The sequence below is a fragment of the Rhinolophus sinicus genome, linkage group LG01 (assembly GCF_036562045.2).
Source record: "Rhinolophus sinicus isolate RSC01 linkage group LG01, ASM3656204v1, whole genome shotgun sequence".
Taxonomy (NCBI): domain Eukaryota; kingdom Metazoa; phylum Chordata; class Mammalia; order Chiroptera; family Rhinolophidae; genus Rhinolophus; species Rhinolophus sinicus.
This window is the reverse complement of record NC_133751.1, coordinates 44,194,380-44,211,146: the sequence shown is the minus strand read 5'-3', so window position 1 is coordinate 44,211,146 and position 16,767 is coordinate 44,194,380. Positions and strand designations below refer to the sequence as shown.

Here is a 16,767-nt window from a genome sequence, read left to right as displayed (position 1 = left end):
TTTACCAAAATTTATTGCTGCTTTCAGGGGGACATGAGACTAATATATATCAATATAAGCCCACAATTCCTTTAGGCCAGGTATGGAACTTAGAGTTACTCATATTTTAGAAAGATAAACTAAATATTACTTAATACTCTCAGCAGTTAGAACAACACTCCATAAAGATATTAATATTTCTGCAACAAAACACATGAACATTTATAGTTAAATGGGATAAATAAAGACTAAAAAAAAAACCCTCGCTTCAGGTCAGGTCAGGTCTTGCTGCCAAATGAATTCTGTGAAACTTTTAGTTTTAAGAGTTTAGAATTATAGGTATAAGAACTACTGCAATACTAGAATTTGGGGCATTAGAATTACAGACAAAGGACCATACACTGTGGAATAGCTGAGGTAGACAGGTGGTTTTCTAGCCATCAGAAAACACACTGCAGGTCAAGAGAGTTATGTAGTTCAACAAAAAAGGTTTACGTAAAATAATTTATATAAAATGAGCATCAACACATTACCTTGTCAATGTCTCGAATATTTACATTCACATAGGTTGCACAAAGAATTTTTATTCTGAGTGCACTATTTATAACCCAAAGGGATTTTGTAGATGTTTCTCCATTCATATACGGTGTAGCTGTGGAGATGCGCCTGGAATAAGATGGCATTGTAAAACAGTCCATTGGTAGTTGTGAGTAAAGGCTTTCTTTAGCCATCAGCATCAAATTGGGCAACCTCCCAAGCATTATACAGCTTCTTATATACTGTAAGAGATGAAGGGGGATGTGGAGAAGCCATTTTTTATAAGGTTTTTCATTTTAAAAGCAACATGTAAGAGTATTATGAGAGAATGTACATACTAATCTGCAAAAAATAAAAAATCAAACATTATCGACCACATTTCTTAGCAGTTGCTATATCTTAACATTTAAAATACTAACATTTGGGAGTTAGGTTACAGCACAGGATCAACCAACCACCTCTTGGAATATAAATTGTATAAAAGAAAAAAAAAAGTCAGCTTTTGACACTAGTTCTATGCTTAACTGGAAGGCCCCCACCAACCGAAAAAAGAAAAACTTGGAAACAAGGATCAGAGGATACTGATCATGAAAACACTGCACTTGTTAAAGGAAAAGCAACATCATTTAGTAAGCTCCTATAATGCATTCAATCTATTAAGTTATATTGATGTCCAATCCAAGGGTTGCTGCCCTCTTGCTCTTCTGTCCCAACATTTGAGAAATCTTTGTTTTGTTAAAAAATAAAACAAACAAAAAACCACAAAGAGAGGAGACTGATAAAATTATAGGATATATTTAAAAAAACAACAACACACATTGGTCTGAACCTTGAAATGGTAGTTAGGATGGTAATTTTTAATATAAATGCTACTGCATACATTTTATAATAGCCTATTTTCTTATCCACAAGCCCCACTTAGACTTTAAGCAGCCTGAAGGCAAGAACCATGTCTTGCTGGGTATTGTAAATCAGTACTTAGCATAGGCTTGGTATAAATACGAGGTGTGATCAAAAAATTTGGTGAATGCTTAAATTGCAAAAAATTTATTACAATAAAAGACACATTGCCATTAATCCCACTCAAAATATACCCCCTTGCTTCCAACACACTTATTCCACTGTTCTTGCCACATTCTGAAGCAGTTCTGAAAGTCCTCTTTCATGAGTGTCTTTAATTGCTCTGTCGTGGCTGCCTCGATGTCCTGAATCATTTTGACTTTGGGGAAGAGCCAGAAGTCACACGGTGCCGGATCCGGTGAATAAGGTAGATGAGGACACACTGTAATGTTTTTATTGGACAGAAATTGCTGCACCAGAGGTGATATGTGATGCAGAGCCTTTACGTTGTGATCACAATATACTGTGAAAGCAACAGAAAGGCAGGGACCTTCAATATGGGAAGTGGCATGTCGAACCTTAGTAACAGTGTGTGACAAGTTTCAACTTGTTCAGTGCAGTCAGTCGGGAGTGAGCTACGGTTGATAGAAGGTGTGTTTTAAAGTGTGCCGTAAATCATCCTCCACCATGACAACCCTCCATGTCACACACTACTCCTGGTACAGCAACTTCTGTCAAATGAAAGTATCACGCTGTGTCCTCATTCACCTTATTCACAAGATCTGGCACCGTGTGACTTATGGCTCTTCCCCAAAGTCAAAATTATTCAGGACATCGAGGCAGCCACGACAGAGCAATTAAAGACACTCACAAAAGAGGACTCCCAGAACTGCTTCAGAAAGTGGCAAGAATGATGGCATAAGTGTGTTTGAAGCGAGGGGGCGTATTTTGAGGGAGATTAATGGCAGTGTGTCTTCTACTGTAGTAAGTTTTTTAAATTTAAACATTCACCATATTGTTTGATCACATCTCGTGCAGTTGCTTCTTATAGGTATTTGATGAATAGAGAGTAGCATAGTATTAATAATATATCTTAACAGTAAATCATGAATTAAAAAAAAAATTTAATTACTGGTCATGCCATTGCTTGGGAAGAGATAAAAATCGTGAACTACCACATATTTTGCAGTTAGTGTAACTGCCAACATGTTTTTATGTGCTTTTTTTTTTGACAAGGGGCACATTTACTTTATTTGCTTACACTGCATATTCAAATGAATACAGTAAACCCCCCCCCCTTTTTCAAAAAGGCACATGAAAAGCCTTCTGTGCAAATTCCACATTATTTAAAATTCCTATTGGCTAATAAAAGTATTTCCACTATAAAACTGGAGCAATCTAGAAAAACACATGATGCATTTTTTTTTTGCATGGACAATACCTGAAACATTATTTTATCTTATCTCATGGCACAATTAAATAGTCAACAAATCAAATGTCTGTATATGAATAATGATACAACTATTGTTACAATTGCAAAAATGTTAATCAACTTATCCACGTAAGTAGCCATATCCCCAAATAGTAACAATATACAATTTAAAGGAAGAATAGTATCTGTTCTTCCAAATTAAATTCACCGATCTCAAATTAATTATAGTATAAAAATAAATTTATGAAGGCTATTTACTAATATTAATCATTTTTCAAAAAATATGTCCTAAAAATACAGACAGTAGTCCCTGGTGTGATTCCTTTTTAAGTTTAATCAATATATTTGAAACTTGTTACTCACCTTATACTGACTCAGAGGATATTTTTCTAGGAAGTATTCATCACATCCACATACTTTTAAAATATACTTGCCCTGATATTCTAAAACACAAAGTTTTAGTTGTTCAGATGACAGCAACATACTTCGAGTTTTTTTCCTGATTGCTTCAGCAATTACTTGTTCTGGCACACAGTCATGATTGATTTTCAGAGTATACTTCTGCTTGTCATTATTTGGAGAAACTATTACCCAAATCACCACTATTATTTGCCCTATAACAGGAAAACATTATTAGGTGCAATCACCATATGTATTTCATTTTTCAAGAGACAAATTTCAAAAAGTATGCACTACCATTTCTCTAACCATAATCCAAAATAACTTAATCAGACTATATTAAAAACAGGTAAATCTTCAAATCTAATAGGGCCACCAGACCATGCCCAAATCTCATGTTTTATGGCAAGCACGAAAAACTGTGATTAGTGGGTCACAAATACCAGAGACCAAGCTAATTTCCATTCTAAACTGCATGGCATACTTCATGGATACAACTCCTGTGAAGAGTGACTCATGATGGTACCAAAGGTTCAAGAGTACTAAAAATGGAAGAGGTTTTGGTAACTATGGTCAAGAATCATGGAGACTGAAAGAAAGAATCTGAATAAGAGAAAAGATGGTGGAGGAAGGGAAAGAAGATGGATTTTCTAATTTTTTCCTTTTAAGATCAATTAAGCCAGGGAATGATAAAGAAAGGATGAAAATGGAAAGATTAAAACTATGTCAGAGTGGTCTGGGTGTTCACGGTATAATTCTTCCAACTTTCTTGTATGTTGGAAATTTTTCAAAAAGCATGTTGGAGAAAAATGAGTGTTCCATTTTTAAAATATGCTAGAGTAGAAAAGAATTTCAAGTGAAGCTGTTATGTTATATCGCATTAAACTACTTTGAATAATATGGGTGAAATGGTAATAATCTATTCTATTAACAGAATTTTATATTTAAAAGAGTGTGAGTTAACCTATTCTACAGCTTCAAATTCAACCCTTCCCTTTGTTATCTTAAAATCTACAGATATTTATCTGATATAAGATTTTCATTTCCAAAACAATATAGTTGATATACTTTCATGTTCACTTAATTCTAGAAATTGATGTTAAGTGTCAAAAGTCAACCTATATATCATCACTTATGATCAGATTTAATTACTGCATTTAACATTAAGAAATTTATTTTGTCTTTGTGATAATGATAGATGATGAAAAATAAGAACACTGTGTAAAGTTTTTCCAAAATTTCATAAAATATTTGTATTTATTCTTGTTTTTATTTGTAAGAACGATAATAAGGTGTAATTCCATAATAGTGAATTTCAAACTCCAAGTTCTTTAGTTTTATTCTGAGATAAACAATTAACCAAGGGATCAACAGCATATGCACACAATTCATTCAGTCAATAAATATTTATTGTACAGAGGTTGTGTACTTGGCACTCAACTGTATCTTGTCAGTATAAGCAGTACCTACCTGACCTGAAGATGCTTATCATCTAACTGGGATAAAAAGACTGTATAAAAATATAGGCACAGATAGAAGTTTTCACTACAGCGACCAACTATGGTAGATTGGCAGGTTTCTTACCTTTATCTAATTTATTATATATGTGCTTTGGCAGTTCTGGTGAAGATTCTACATTTGGAGGGTAGACATACATTGCTCTACTATGAGGTGAATTAAGATCCCTAAGATCCACAGCTTCTTTACAAACATTCAGAATATTTCTTCGGAAGTCCTGTACTTCTGGATCTTTAACCATATCAAATTCACACACTGGCATGCCGATAGCAAAGCCTTAAAAAATTACATAAAGAATATAACATTCTATTAAATACAGGGTATGAACAAGTTTCTTATAAATAGGGAACTTGGTAGTTTTGGAAGGTCCCAATAGAATAAAGAAATTTCTCTGGGTTGAAAAAAATTTTGATGTACGCATATAGTAAGGATTGACAAGGACTCCAATATTTTTAATATATAAAACATATTTAGCAATTTGGAGCAAAGGCAGCAAGCATTATCCATGTCAGTTATTTTTTAAAGAATGGTAAAACCAAACTGGGATGTAACAAATCTAGGTTAACGCTACAAATGATGCTTCTTAAAGAAAACTTTATAGAATAATATCAAGGTGTTAAAAATAGTTCAACAGTCAAAAAATACTTTAGATTTATAATGACGTTTATTTCAAAATCTATTTATTTTTAAGATTACAAAGGTAATTAACTGGTTCAGAAAGAAGTATTTTGGTAATGATAAAACAGTTAAGTTTCACAGTTATCTGCATTTAGAACAGGATGATAATGCCATTTAATCAAAAATTATATCATACCAATTTCTCGATTGAGGATCTTTTCTTCACGGTTGCCTACTGGCTCAATTACTTTTAAAAAGGGTTGAAAGAGCCGAAGGTCACAAAGTCGTCTTGTTTCATCAAAAAATTCTTCCCTTTCTGCTTCTTGGGTAACACTTACGAAAATGTAAGAAGATTCATCTTGAAGAAGTTGATGGAGAGGGTATTTTCTTGCTTCTTTAAATAGTTCATGCTTTATAGTTATTAAGGTAGCCTCACGGAGGCATTCTAAAGTCACTATCATCCCATTTGGTAGTAAACATTCCACTAGGATTCTTGGGGGCATCAAGTGGATGCCCCACAGTTCACCTGATGATGGTCTTGGAGGCATTGTTCTGATCCTTTACAAGTTTTACATATAAAACTACTTCAAGGGATTAGATGTGTAGCTGTTCCAAAGCAGAAATCTAAACCAAAGAAGGAAAACATACGTTAAAAAAGAAATAGCTAAAGAATACATTTATAGCATTATTAAATATAAAAATTCATCTTCTGTAGTTTGAATTAAAGCAGGGGAAGTAATAATAATGCATCTTAAATATTGTGATGGAGACTGTTGCTTCAAATTAGGCTGAAATAATTGAATGCAAAGCAGAAATTAGAAAAATCACTTTTATTTAATTATACTTAATAGTTATTTAATTAAAAAAAATTTTATTTGAGTAAATTTTTTAAAAGTCGGGTCTTATCAAGACAGAGCTGAAGCTATGGGAAGAATCAACTAAGTTATAATTGAAACCAACATTTCTGTCACATATTATAGCGTGTCTATCATTCTCTGCTATTTGGGCAGGAAAGGAACTTTTACATCACGGATCAACTGCTCTCATTTTAAAGATGAGAAAAGTAAAGGCTAGAGGAATTAAGTCTTTTTCTTTCTCACCCCTACCTCCACCCTGTGGTATCCTTGAGATATGATAAATTTGCAGTGATCTATATCCACTTCATCAAATATCCCTGTCCTAATACTTCTGATGGAAATGATCTACACACAAATTAGACCTACTGACTCTCTTTGTCAGTACAATGTTTCAACCAAATGTATTAAGCACTTGTAATATTTAAAATATATCAATTATTATTATGATTTGAAGCCCTCATTTTTTAGGTATCAATAATCTTGGGGGTTCTTTTGGAAGATACTGTCAAAACCCACAAAGCACAAGTTTATTTTTTGCTGTTTGTGTTTTATTTCTTTTATTCAGTAAGCTAAACTGTAAAGGTATACAAAAAAGTAAAGTGAGAGACATTAATAAAATAAAAAAGAAATAAAAGTTAAGCTAGAGAAACGAATCAAAAGGCCCAGATAACTTACTATATTCGATTACTCAGGCACTGTGGACAACTTTGTTTAGTCACTAAAAATGTACCAGTGCTGTCCCCGGGACCGTGTTATCGTGTTTCCCCGAAAATAACACCGGGTCTTATATTAAGTTTTGCTCCAAAAGATGCATTAGGGCTTATGTTCAGGGGATGTCATCCTGAAAAATCTGCTAGGGCTTATTTTCCGGTTAGGTCTTATTTCCAGGGAAACACGGTAGGTGCTGGGAATATGATGATGAATAAGACACATGGCCCTTGCCGCACAAGACAACCTCAAGAATGTGAAGATTATGTGTATGTTGCGAGTGGGGTAATTAAATTCACAGGTACAAAATAGAAGAAAAAATGCTCTCATAGAGAAGTGCTAGGTGCTATAAAAGCTCCGAGTTGTCACCTCACTCAATGGAAGTTGGAGTGGGAAGGTTTCCACAGGAGGTAACATATAAACTGATTTTTTTAAAGGATAAGCAGGAATTAAGCAAACACAATAAGATGTGAGGAGCATGAGGCATCTAATGCAGAAACCTGCCATCTCTAACTCCTCTATGTCATACCCATCAACATCTAATCCATCAACAAATTTTGTTAATTCTATCTCCTGAATACGTCTACGCTCCTTCACTATCATAGTACCTTGGATCAGACTCCTACTATTTCTTGTCTGGACCACTGCAAAGGCCTAAACGGTCTCCCTGCATCTAGGTTTGCCTCCTACAGTCCGTCTTTCACCTCACAGCCAGTATGACCTAGCGAGCAATGGCCTACTCTGAGCAGACATTTCTGCTGTACCACGTCTCAGTTGCAAACAAGTGTGTATGGTATGCTGCAGTGTTAACATAGGAAAGGGGGGAGGAGTAGAAAGAGCAGAAATTTCAAACCCCCCCCACCTCTGGAGATATAGAAATCAATTGGAAGATAATAAAGAATATAAAATTACTTTTTAATAGTTGAAAATATTGTTCTTCCAATTTACAAAAGATACCAACTGAAGTTATAGGATTTAAAATATAATTATCCTATTATATTTTTAAAAGAAAATTCATGGGCTAGTAAAAAGACCAGATGGATCAATCTGTGTGCATAATTATAGAAGTGATTTAAGCTAAGCTTTTTAAAACATACAAAAGAATTTGAAGAATGCAAGGGAAAAAGCCAAATGACTACTTTTAAATAATGATCTGCCTGCATAAAAAAGTTCAAATAAAACCAAACCACAAGCCACACCAAAACAGCAGCTGTGTTTATAGTTTTCTTTGTTGAATGGCACTACTAGGTCTGTTACGGAATCATGGGAGCAATTATTATTTTTATATAATAAATAACGATCCCCAGAGTCTCATACGCTCCCTAAGAATTAGCAAAAGAGAAGTCTAATACAGTAGACAGACCATTGATTCTAATCTTTATTCTACTATAGTAAATTTATGGGCAATTAACAACTAACTATGAAATACTCAAGAGGCACTCTTCTCATACGAGACAAAATGTGATCATAGCCATACAAGACTTGGAGATCCTGGAAGGCAGGCACTGGCAGACATTATGGCAGACTGTACAGAAGAGAGAGGATCTAACTTGCTTCTCTGTCTTCTTATGCCAGGCCTTAGTCTGTACAAATTATTACATCAGAGCTCACATGAGCCAAAGTGCAGAGGAAGCGAATGGAGCTAGCATTTACTATTTAGTACATATGATGCACTTTGGAAGGCAATGACTCTTTTGGGGCAGGTATTGCCATTTCACATGAGGAAAACAAAGGTCAGAGATGTGAAGTTATTCACCGCCAGTAAATATTAGATATGAATTTTGAACCCAGGTCTAGGTGATTTCAAAGTGCATGCTGCTATTTAGGGCTTCAGTTATGACCAGGTAATAGTCATTGGTGGTAAATAAGAGAATGGGCTCTAAAGTTACACTGGATTAAAATTCGGGCTGCCTTTATAGTTGTGTGGCCTTGAGAAGTTTAATTCGTCTCACTGAACCTTATTTCCCCCCTCATTTGTTAAATTGGGATAATGGTATATGCTTTATCTGGTTGTTGTATTGGATAATATATGAAAAACATGGAAGCAAAGAGATTTGCAGACAATAAACACTCACTAAATGTGAAACATTATTATTCCTATTAAACCTGTAAAGTATACCCACATTATCTTTTCAAGCTATTATGAATTATCCAGGACTAGCACCAGACAGAGATGGAAAAGGGGGGTTGGGTTCTTTTACTGAGGGAGGCAAATAAACAAGGAGCTTTATAAAGCAGTGCCAACTTCCAAGAGCTGGAACTTGAAGGTAGCACTGGGAGGTAATACAAGGCTCCCAGACAAGGTTGGATTAGTAGTGAATGGCTCCGATGCTGGTATTTTTGTAGCTGCTTCTAGTTCCCTAGACTCCTGCTATTCCTATTTAAATGGCACTGCTATCTAGCTTAGGAGAGAGGAATCGCTTGCATTTCCTTCCCCCACTCCTCTTTTTGGCGAAATATCTGCTTGTGCTAGGCGCTAGGCTAAATATGCCATGAAAACAAATGTAAACAAGACGCTTTCCCTTTGGTTGCTGAGGGACTCACAGGTTATTGGGGAAAGACAAGACACAAGAACAACTTTAACAATGGAAAACTGTTATAAGACAAAATATGAACTTTGGAAAAGTCACAAGAAATCTCCAACTGCCTCACGAGGTTAGGGAAGGCATCAGAGGGGTAAAATTTAAGTAGAATATCATAGATTAGTAGGGAGAAGGGGTGGCTGGATCACGGAGAGCTAGATGAGCACGTTTTAGATTGCCACAAGCGTAGGTGTGCCAAGTCACAGACCATGAAAGAACGCAGCCTGTTCCCAGCAACACACGTTGTTTTTATTTTTATTTCTTGAGTTTGACCTGCATGGGAATAGGCAGGGTGGGTGACAAGGAAAGACAGGTGAGAGGTAGGCAGGGACCACAAGGGTGGCCAGACTCCATGTTAAATTTCAATTTTACGTAGTACACTATAATAAGCAAAAGGGAGTCTCTAAAGAATTTTGAGCAAAACAATGACATGACACATTTTCATGATTTTTTAACTCAGATTTCTTTAAAACTTTGCTTTTCAAATATAGGACATAATCAAATAAACATTAAACCAAGGTATAAAAACTGGTATCTTCTCAATTCCCTGAATTTGGAGAAAAACCCCTTAAGTTAATAAATCAGAGTATATAACATTTTAAGTAAAAGGGCCTTTACACTATAGAAAATTAAAAGTTGATAAAGAAGGTGGAATTATCCAAACTTAAGTGCAAAATATATTTACAAAGGAAAATAACTTATTTGAAAAATAGAAATCATTATAAAATATTTAAAATACAAATCTGCAGTTTGGAGATTTGATATCACAAAAAAATCTATCTGCTAAAAATAAAACACTTTAAGAGTCAAGGAACTACTCTATTGGGCTTTTGAGTTCAGAATGCCAGAATTTTTCACATACTGACAAATCATAATTATTCGGAACTCTTAGGAAATAAATTGGTTTTGCTTATCCTAAATTTGTATGTATCTGCTGATAAACTATTTCAATGGGGCAATCCTGTTTTCTTAAAAGAGTATGTATAATTCACAATTTACACTTCTTAAGGAGTTTACAGTCCTCATTGTAAAACCAATTACTGTGCTATACTAAAACACAATATGGCAAAGCTCTTCAGTGCTATTGAAGAGTCTGAGGGTATCTTTGGCCCTGAAACGAACGACCCCAGATTGGCGATGGTGCTTTTTAAAAATGCTCCCATCCCTTTGTTTTCTAGCAGCCAATGGTCATTCTTAGCTGTGGCCAGCCTGCCTGATGATACCATGTTTCCCCGAAAATAAGACCTAACTGGAAAATAAGCCTTAGCATGATTTTTCAGATTGCTACGTAAGCCCTGCATGTAAGCCCTAATGCGTCTTTTGGAGCAACAATTAATAGAAGACCTGGTTTTATTTTCGGGGAAACACAGTAGCAGCCTCGGCTTCTATTTTTCATGTCTAGTCAGCATCAACACTTGACCACCATTTTGCAAACAAAAGACCAACAGACCAAATGACGACGTGAGAACCCCTCTTGTATGAGATTAGAAGCACAAAATATACAAATACCTTAATGATTAGAGAAAGTCTCTGTTTACTTCCTTGTTCTGATACTAAAATTACTGTTAAAAATTACCGTTTGGGCAGGAGGCACTGAAAGTCTTTCAGTCCTTAGAAGGCCTGAGCCTGCATTTGTTTCTTCGTAAAAGATGGGTATGCATTACAGTCCAGGGAGAGGAGACGGTATCACTCAGCAGGAGGAAAAACACCTCTAAGGACAAAATAAGAGCAGAGACGAACAGTAGAAAATAGTCTCAGACTCTCCATGGTCATTTGACTTTTAGAGTGGAAGGTTTCTTAATTCTTAATTCATTGGACAATTCAGTATGTTGAACATCTGACGTGCACTCTTCAGTGCAAGAAGACAATGCCATTTTGGCAATCTGTTCTTTAACTCCTAAATTGAAAGCCTTTCTTCCCTTAGACTAGTTCTTCCAGATTTCATCATTTCAGACAACAGTTGTCATACTGTGGCCCATGGGGCAAATCCAGCTCACTACCTGCTTTTGAAAATAAAAGTTTGATTGGAACACAGCCATTAAACTGTGTTTACATATTGTCAGTGATGCTTTCGCACTGTAACAGCTGAGCTGAGCAGGTGAGACATAGACACCATGTGGCCTGGAAAGCCTAAAATATTTACTATCTGGCCTGTTACAGAAAACATTTGCTAACCTCTGATAAGGTATCAGAATTCCATGATACAAACTGGAGAATTTTCTAAATGAACATTGGATAAGGAATCCCCAAGCCTGCCTTTGCAACTACAGTCCTACACTTTCAATTTAAGTCCTTGGGGGGGAGGGGAGGTGAGGGGAAGCATCGATTTTAAGCCAGTGAAGTTAAAAATCTTAAAATAAGAAAGTTTCTCAGAAGTCACTTAATTGGATATTTTCACTGTTGGGAGCTCCCTACCTGATACAAAAATTTTTGTGGAGTACTTCCAAAGCTATCCCTACAGCTTGTTATTCCTCAGCTTCTTTGTGCCATCAGTTCTGTCTGCCTTCTCTTGTCTTTCCACATGCTTGACAGGTGTTAGAATTTTCCCTAGGCCTTTTTAGCCCCAATTTCTTTCAACAGAATTATCGAGATAGTTTAGCACCATTTCTTTGACATCATTGGGTGTGTTCTTTCGCTAATATTCATCTTAAATGTGACAACAAAATCTAAAACAATACTCTAGAGTCAGTATCACCAAGGGAGGGTACAGAAAACTATCATTTGACTGTGAATTGTATCTGTATAAAAACAGCCTAAGACTGCAGAGACTTTTGCTGACTTGATTACTTTAAAATATACATACAGTATATTTTAGCTATTTTAAATTCAGGTTTCAGTTTCAGAAGTGTATTATGTTTAAAACAGTTATTTATTTTTAAAATATCAATATTTGCATCAGAAAATCATTAAAAATAACAAAGCAATATTGAAGTGTATACTTGCAAATTTAGGGGATATCTATATTGACTATTGGCAGCTTAATCATCTCAAACAGCCACAATTTGCTAAAATAAGCATCTTGTATTTTCTAGATATCCACGTTCCATAAATAGAAAAGCTGCATAAATGTTTGTTGAATGACGAAAGGTTTTACAAATATTTACCTCGTATCTTACTGATACATGTAACAGACGTCATCAGATTTAACTGATACATTTATAAATATATATATTTAGATACATGTTAACAACATATTTTCCACCCTCATTTTCAGACACGTCAACTCAAAAACATTACATGTAGTTTTGTGGCTAACTCAGTTATATCTCTTTATTTGCTCATTAACTAGAAAATAAGTTTTCCTTTTTTTTTAATTACCAATAAATCTTTAATTTAGTTTGATTTAGAATAAGAAAACAGAAACTTCCCTCTACACTTGCTATTAAAATCTGGATTAATAATTCTACGGTCTGATTATTCTCCTTAAAAGTTACTTTAACTATTTCCAGAGTTAATTACTCCCCCTTTTAATGTTACCCAGCCTCTTAAATGTAGTCCTATGATTACACTTTAACACATTCTTATTAAAATTATCTACATCTATGTTTGACTTCCTGCTAGACTTGAACTTTTCCAGCATAGGGTTTTGTTTTGGGTGACTACAGTCCTAGAGCATTGAAAAATAAGCAGGGAAACAAAATTGTTGAAATTATCTCAGGGAAAATGTAATAGGGGCCTGAACAAAGAGAAGTAGCAATGGTACCTAATAGCAAGAAAGAGATGGCTGAAGATAGCCTTAAAGGATAATCAAAAGCATTGAGAGAATAATTGGATATGAGGGATAAGAAGCATGATTTTAACCAAATTTCACTGCAGTGGATATGCATGGGAAACAAGTGTTTTTCAGTGTAATTGTCCTGGGCCCCAGTTAGGGCCTCTGAAATTCTCTTCTAAGAGTCACTGAGCTGTTGCTGGAGTGAGTCCAAAGGGACAGCTGTAATATACACTAACTCTGGAAGGATGCATATTATCCATTTCTTTCAATCTGCTGTCCACTGACCTTTACAAGCTGACCATGAGAGAACAGTTTTAATTCACCCTTTTAGTGATTCAGAGAGACCTTAACAACTTCAGGGTAGAAAATCAAGTTCTTATGATCAGTATGTAGAAAACTCAAATTCCTTTAGTAGGTGATGCAATTCATTTTCACTATTAAGTTCATAGTGTTATGAAAGGTGTAATGAAAATACACTTTAGAGATTTAATGCATTATTTAAGACAAAGGTTCCCTAACATCAGATCGTTAGAAAGGGTCTGTGCAAATGGATTTTCAAAAATAATAACAAATAATTAAGGAGAAGGTCAGTAATATCTACACCGGTGTAGACTTTTGATTATCAGCAAATGTGAACAAGGATTTATTAAGGTGGGTTAAAAGAATCCAGTGTGAGTAACAGAATCAAATATGGTAAACAAATGTAAGAGCCAGTAAGGAAATGTAGGTTAATAAATACTGATCTTAGATTAAATTAATTATAAATTTAAATTCTGTATTATACATAGATACATAAAAAACCCATAACAGAAAAAAACAAAAAACAGAAAAAGAAACCATACCAAATCTCAAAATATTAGTCACTAATTTTCCCAATTTGAACTTTAAAAGTTCAAATTTTAATGTGTGATAGGATGTTACAATTTCTTAAAATTTAAGCTCAAAAGAAAATATTAATAGATAGAGATGAGGGATAGGATTATGAGGAAAGTTCATGTAAACAATGTAGAAAATATGAGCTATTTCATAATAACATACAATTTAATAGGACAACGATTCCAGAGTGACATAGTTTCCAGGAAATATATCTTTTCTCATCTTTGTGAGGGAGTCAAGGTAGATTATCATAGCTTCAAATAAAACAAACAGCAGGCAGTCAGAAGTAAATTGTAAATCAGGTAACTCTAGGAACCCCATTTACTTTTTCAGATCAACATGGCAGTATTTGGTGAATTATGATTTTCAAAAACAGAACTAAAAGAATGACTAATACTTCCAATGAAACAATACATTAATATTTTGTCCTGTTTTTCTAGGAGTGGAATACTTGTGCTCCAGTGGTTTGATTTCTCTTTATTACCCAGCTCGCCTGTGACTGGTGGCATGCACTGTAATGCCAGGTGGCCATGATTAAGGTGGTGGCTCCTTCTGCCCAAAGGAAAGGACAAAGCCAAACATTCCATAAAGGGAATCAAACCAGTGACTTGAGCTTTAACTTCTTAACACCTGTAGCAAATGAATAACCAAGGGACCTGAAAATGTTTTGGAAACCTCTACGTTTTTTTCAACTGTGTATTATTATTTGGTAGCAAAGGGAACAACATATACGAACCTAGTCTAGTTCTAAGCGTAGAACAGAAATGTTCTGACCAAAATGTCTTCGCTTTGGTTCAGATCACTGCTCCACCATCCTTAGGTCTACTGACTCTTAGGGACAACTCTGAAATGCTTAAGACTTCCTCAGGAGGGGAAGTTTTGGGGAATTTCTTTATTTACACAAGGTAAATAAAAATAGTTACTATCTCACAGGGATGTTGTAAGAATTAAATGAGATAATACATGTAGAGTCCTTCGCATGTGCTTGGGACATGGAAATTCAATAAAGGTTCCCTTTCTCTTATATCTACTGGATCAATGCAGAGCCATGTGTTCAGAAAGGGGCCAGAACTTTATTGTTTCAGGCTTGTTGTAAGTAGATGGTAGATATTATTTTTTAAATTATTTTAAAAATATTTATACATATATATCTTTTGATGCAGACTATTTCATTCATGTAGTTGATATCTGTACAGATCTCTGTCTTCATCTTTATATATGTCTCTGTATTCTTACTTAACCCCACAGTTCCTAAAGGGTGACGCCTGTATCTCTTTAGCTCAGTTTGTTCACTCTCAGCATCTTTAATAATGAGAAAACATAAGAGAAAACAATACAAATCAACAAGAAACATACGGAAAAAGCAGATGGAAATATGCACAAAAATTCTTATTTTAGAATTGTGCTATATGTAATTTGTAAAATCTACTTCTTTAGGTTTATACATGAGATTATATTGGTTTTCATATTTAAAGAAAAAGGGGAAATTGCAATGAGTAATAAAAATAAAACACAAAGCTGTGGTAACAAATGTTTAGCTCTTGGACTGAAGAAACATGACCAGTGAAGAAAAATGAAAAATAAAGAAGAATGAAATAGACCATATATCACTGATTTTCTCTTTATGTTAAAAAATAATGCCTTTTAATCATATCTGGATTGATTGGAAATATGCACTGATGATACTTTTGGGCTAAAAATCAATGACACAGCTCATGTTCTACATTTACTAAGATACTATTTAGAGTTCACTGAAGCAATACTTAAAGGAAATTTGATATAGTGTGGAGGATATTTTTTTTAAGTGAGAAAAATGATACTTTCTTTGTAAAATGGTTACAAAGTAATATCTCTTATACAAACAGAGAAACAACCCTATGGTATTTAAGTTTGGCAGCTGTATCTACATTTAACGGCCAAGAGTATATACTTCAACAAGACAGTGAAAAGAGAAGCCTAATTATGCACCTAACTGCCCCCATGAAAATTTAACCAATGAAATCACTCGAGAGACCAGCCCAGCAAGGAAGACAACCTATTATACTATAAAGGAAATGCAAAATATGAAGGGGTTCTTGAAATGTTAATCCAATTTCCTGCTAAGCTGAAATTTTAGCTCCATGGAACATAAAGAGAAAAGGTCCTGAAAGCTTAACCTTTTACAAGTAAAAGTTTATAACCAAACTTATTACTGATGATAACCAAAAAAATGCGGCACACAGTCCTTTGTAATTTCCCCTTTACAATCATGTCCCATATACTCCAGGAATAAAATCCATTTATTACTCGGAATTAGGCAAATGATGCCAACCACATATTGTTCCTTTCTTGATTGAGGAGTTCACTTTAAAAAAAAAAAAAGTATAAAAGGGATATACTTTTCTGCTTAAAGTCAGTATTAAAACTAACTGTCCCCTCTTTTTGGTTCAAAAGCCTAGGGCTTCATCTAAACAGCCTCACTCTTCTTGCCCTAATGAAGCTAACTACCACCAATCTGGACTTGGCTGATGTGGAAAATAGTTACTTCCTGGATGCTGGTGATCTAAGGAGAAAGAAGAGACAAAAAGACTACATTATTCAGGACTCACCTGGATACATTCATAAAAGAGTTTAAGAATATCTAGATTAAACATTGTCATTAAATTAAGAACATCTACAGAAAGGTAACACTAGGTAGCAACATGTCTTCCAGCTGACCGCAAGATG

The 16,767-nt window shown here is 34.7% G+C and overlaps 1 protein-coding gene across 2 annotated transcripts in view; it reads right to left on the bottom strand.

The window, feature by feature from the left end:
* The window catches only part of PIK3CA (phosphatidylinositol-4,5-bisphosphate 3-kinase catalytic subunit alpha), a 73,712-nt gene that overhangs the window by 26,463 nt on the left and 30,482 nt on the right, over nt 1-16,767 (bottom strand). The window contains exons 1-5 of one of the 2 annotated variants that reach the window (XM_019752006.2): nt 11,047-11,163; nt 5,520-5,947; nt 4,772-4,981; nt 3,152-3,402; nt 513-758 (exon numbers count right to left, since the gene is read on the bottom strand). In XM_019752006.2, coding sequence (XP_019607565.1) covers nt 513-758; nt 3,152-3,402; nt 4,772-4,981; nt 5,520-5,871 — 1,059 coding nt within the window. In that variant the 5' untranslated portion in view covers nt 5,872-5,947; nt 11,047-11,163. Of the gene's footprint in view, nt 1-512; nt 759-3,151; nt 3,403-4,771; nt 4,982-5,519; nt 5,948-11,046; nt 11,164-16,767 lie in introns of those variants that run through there. The other variant, XM_019751997.2, reaches the window with a different exon arrangement.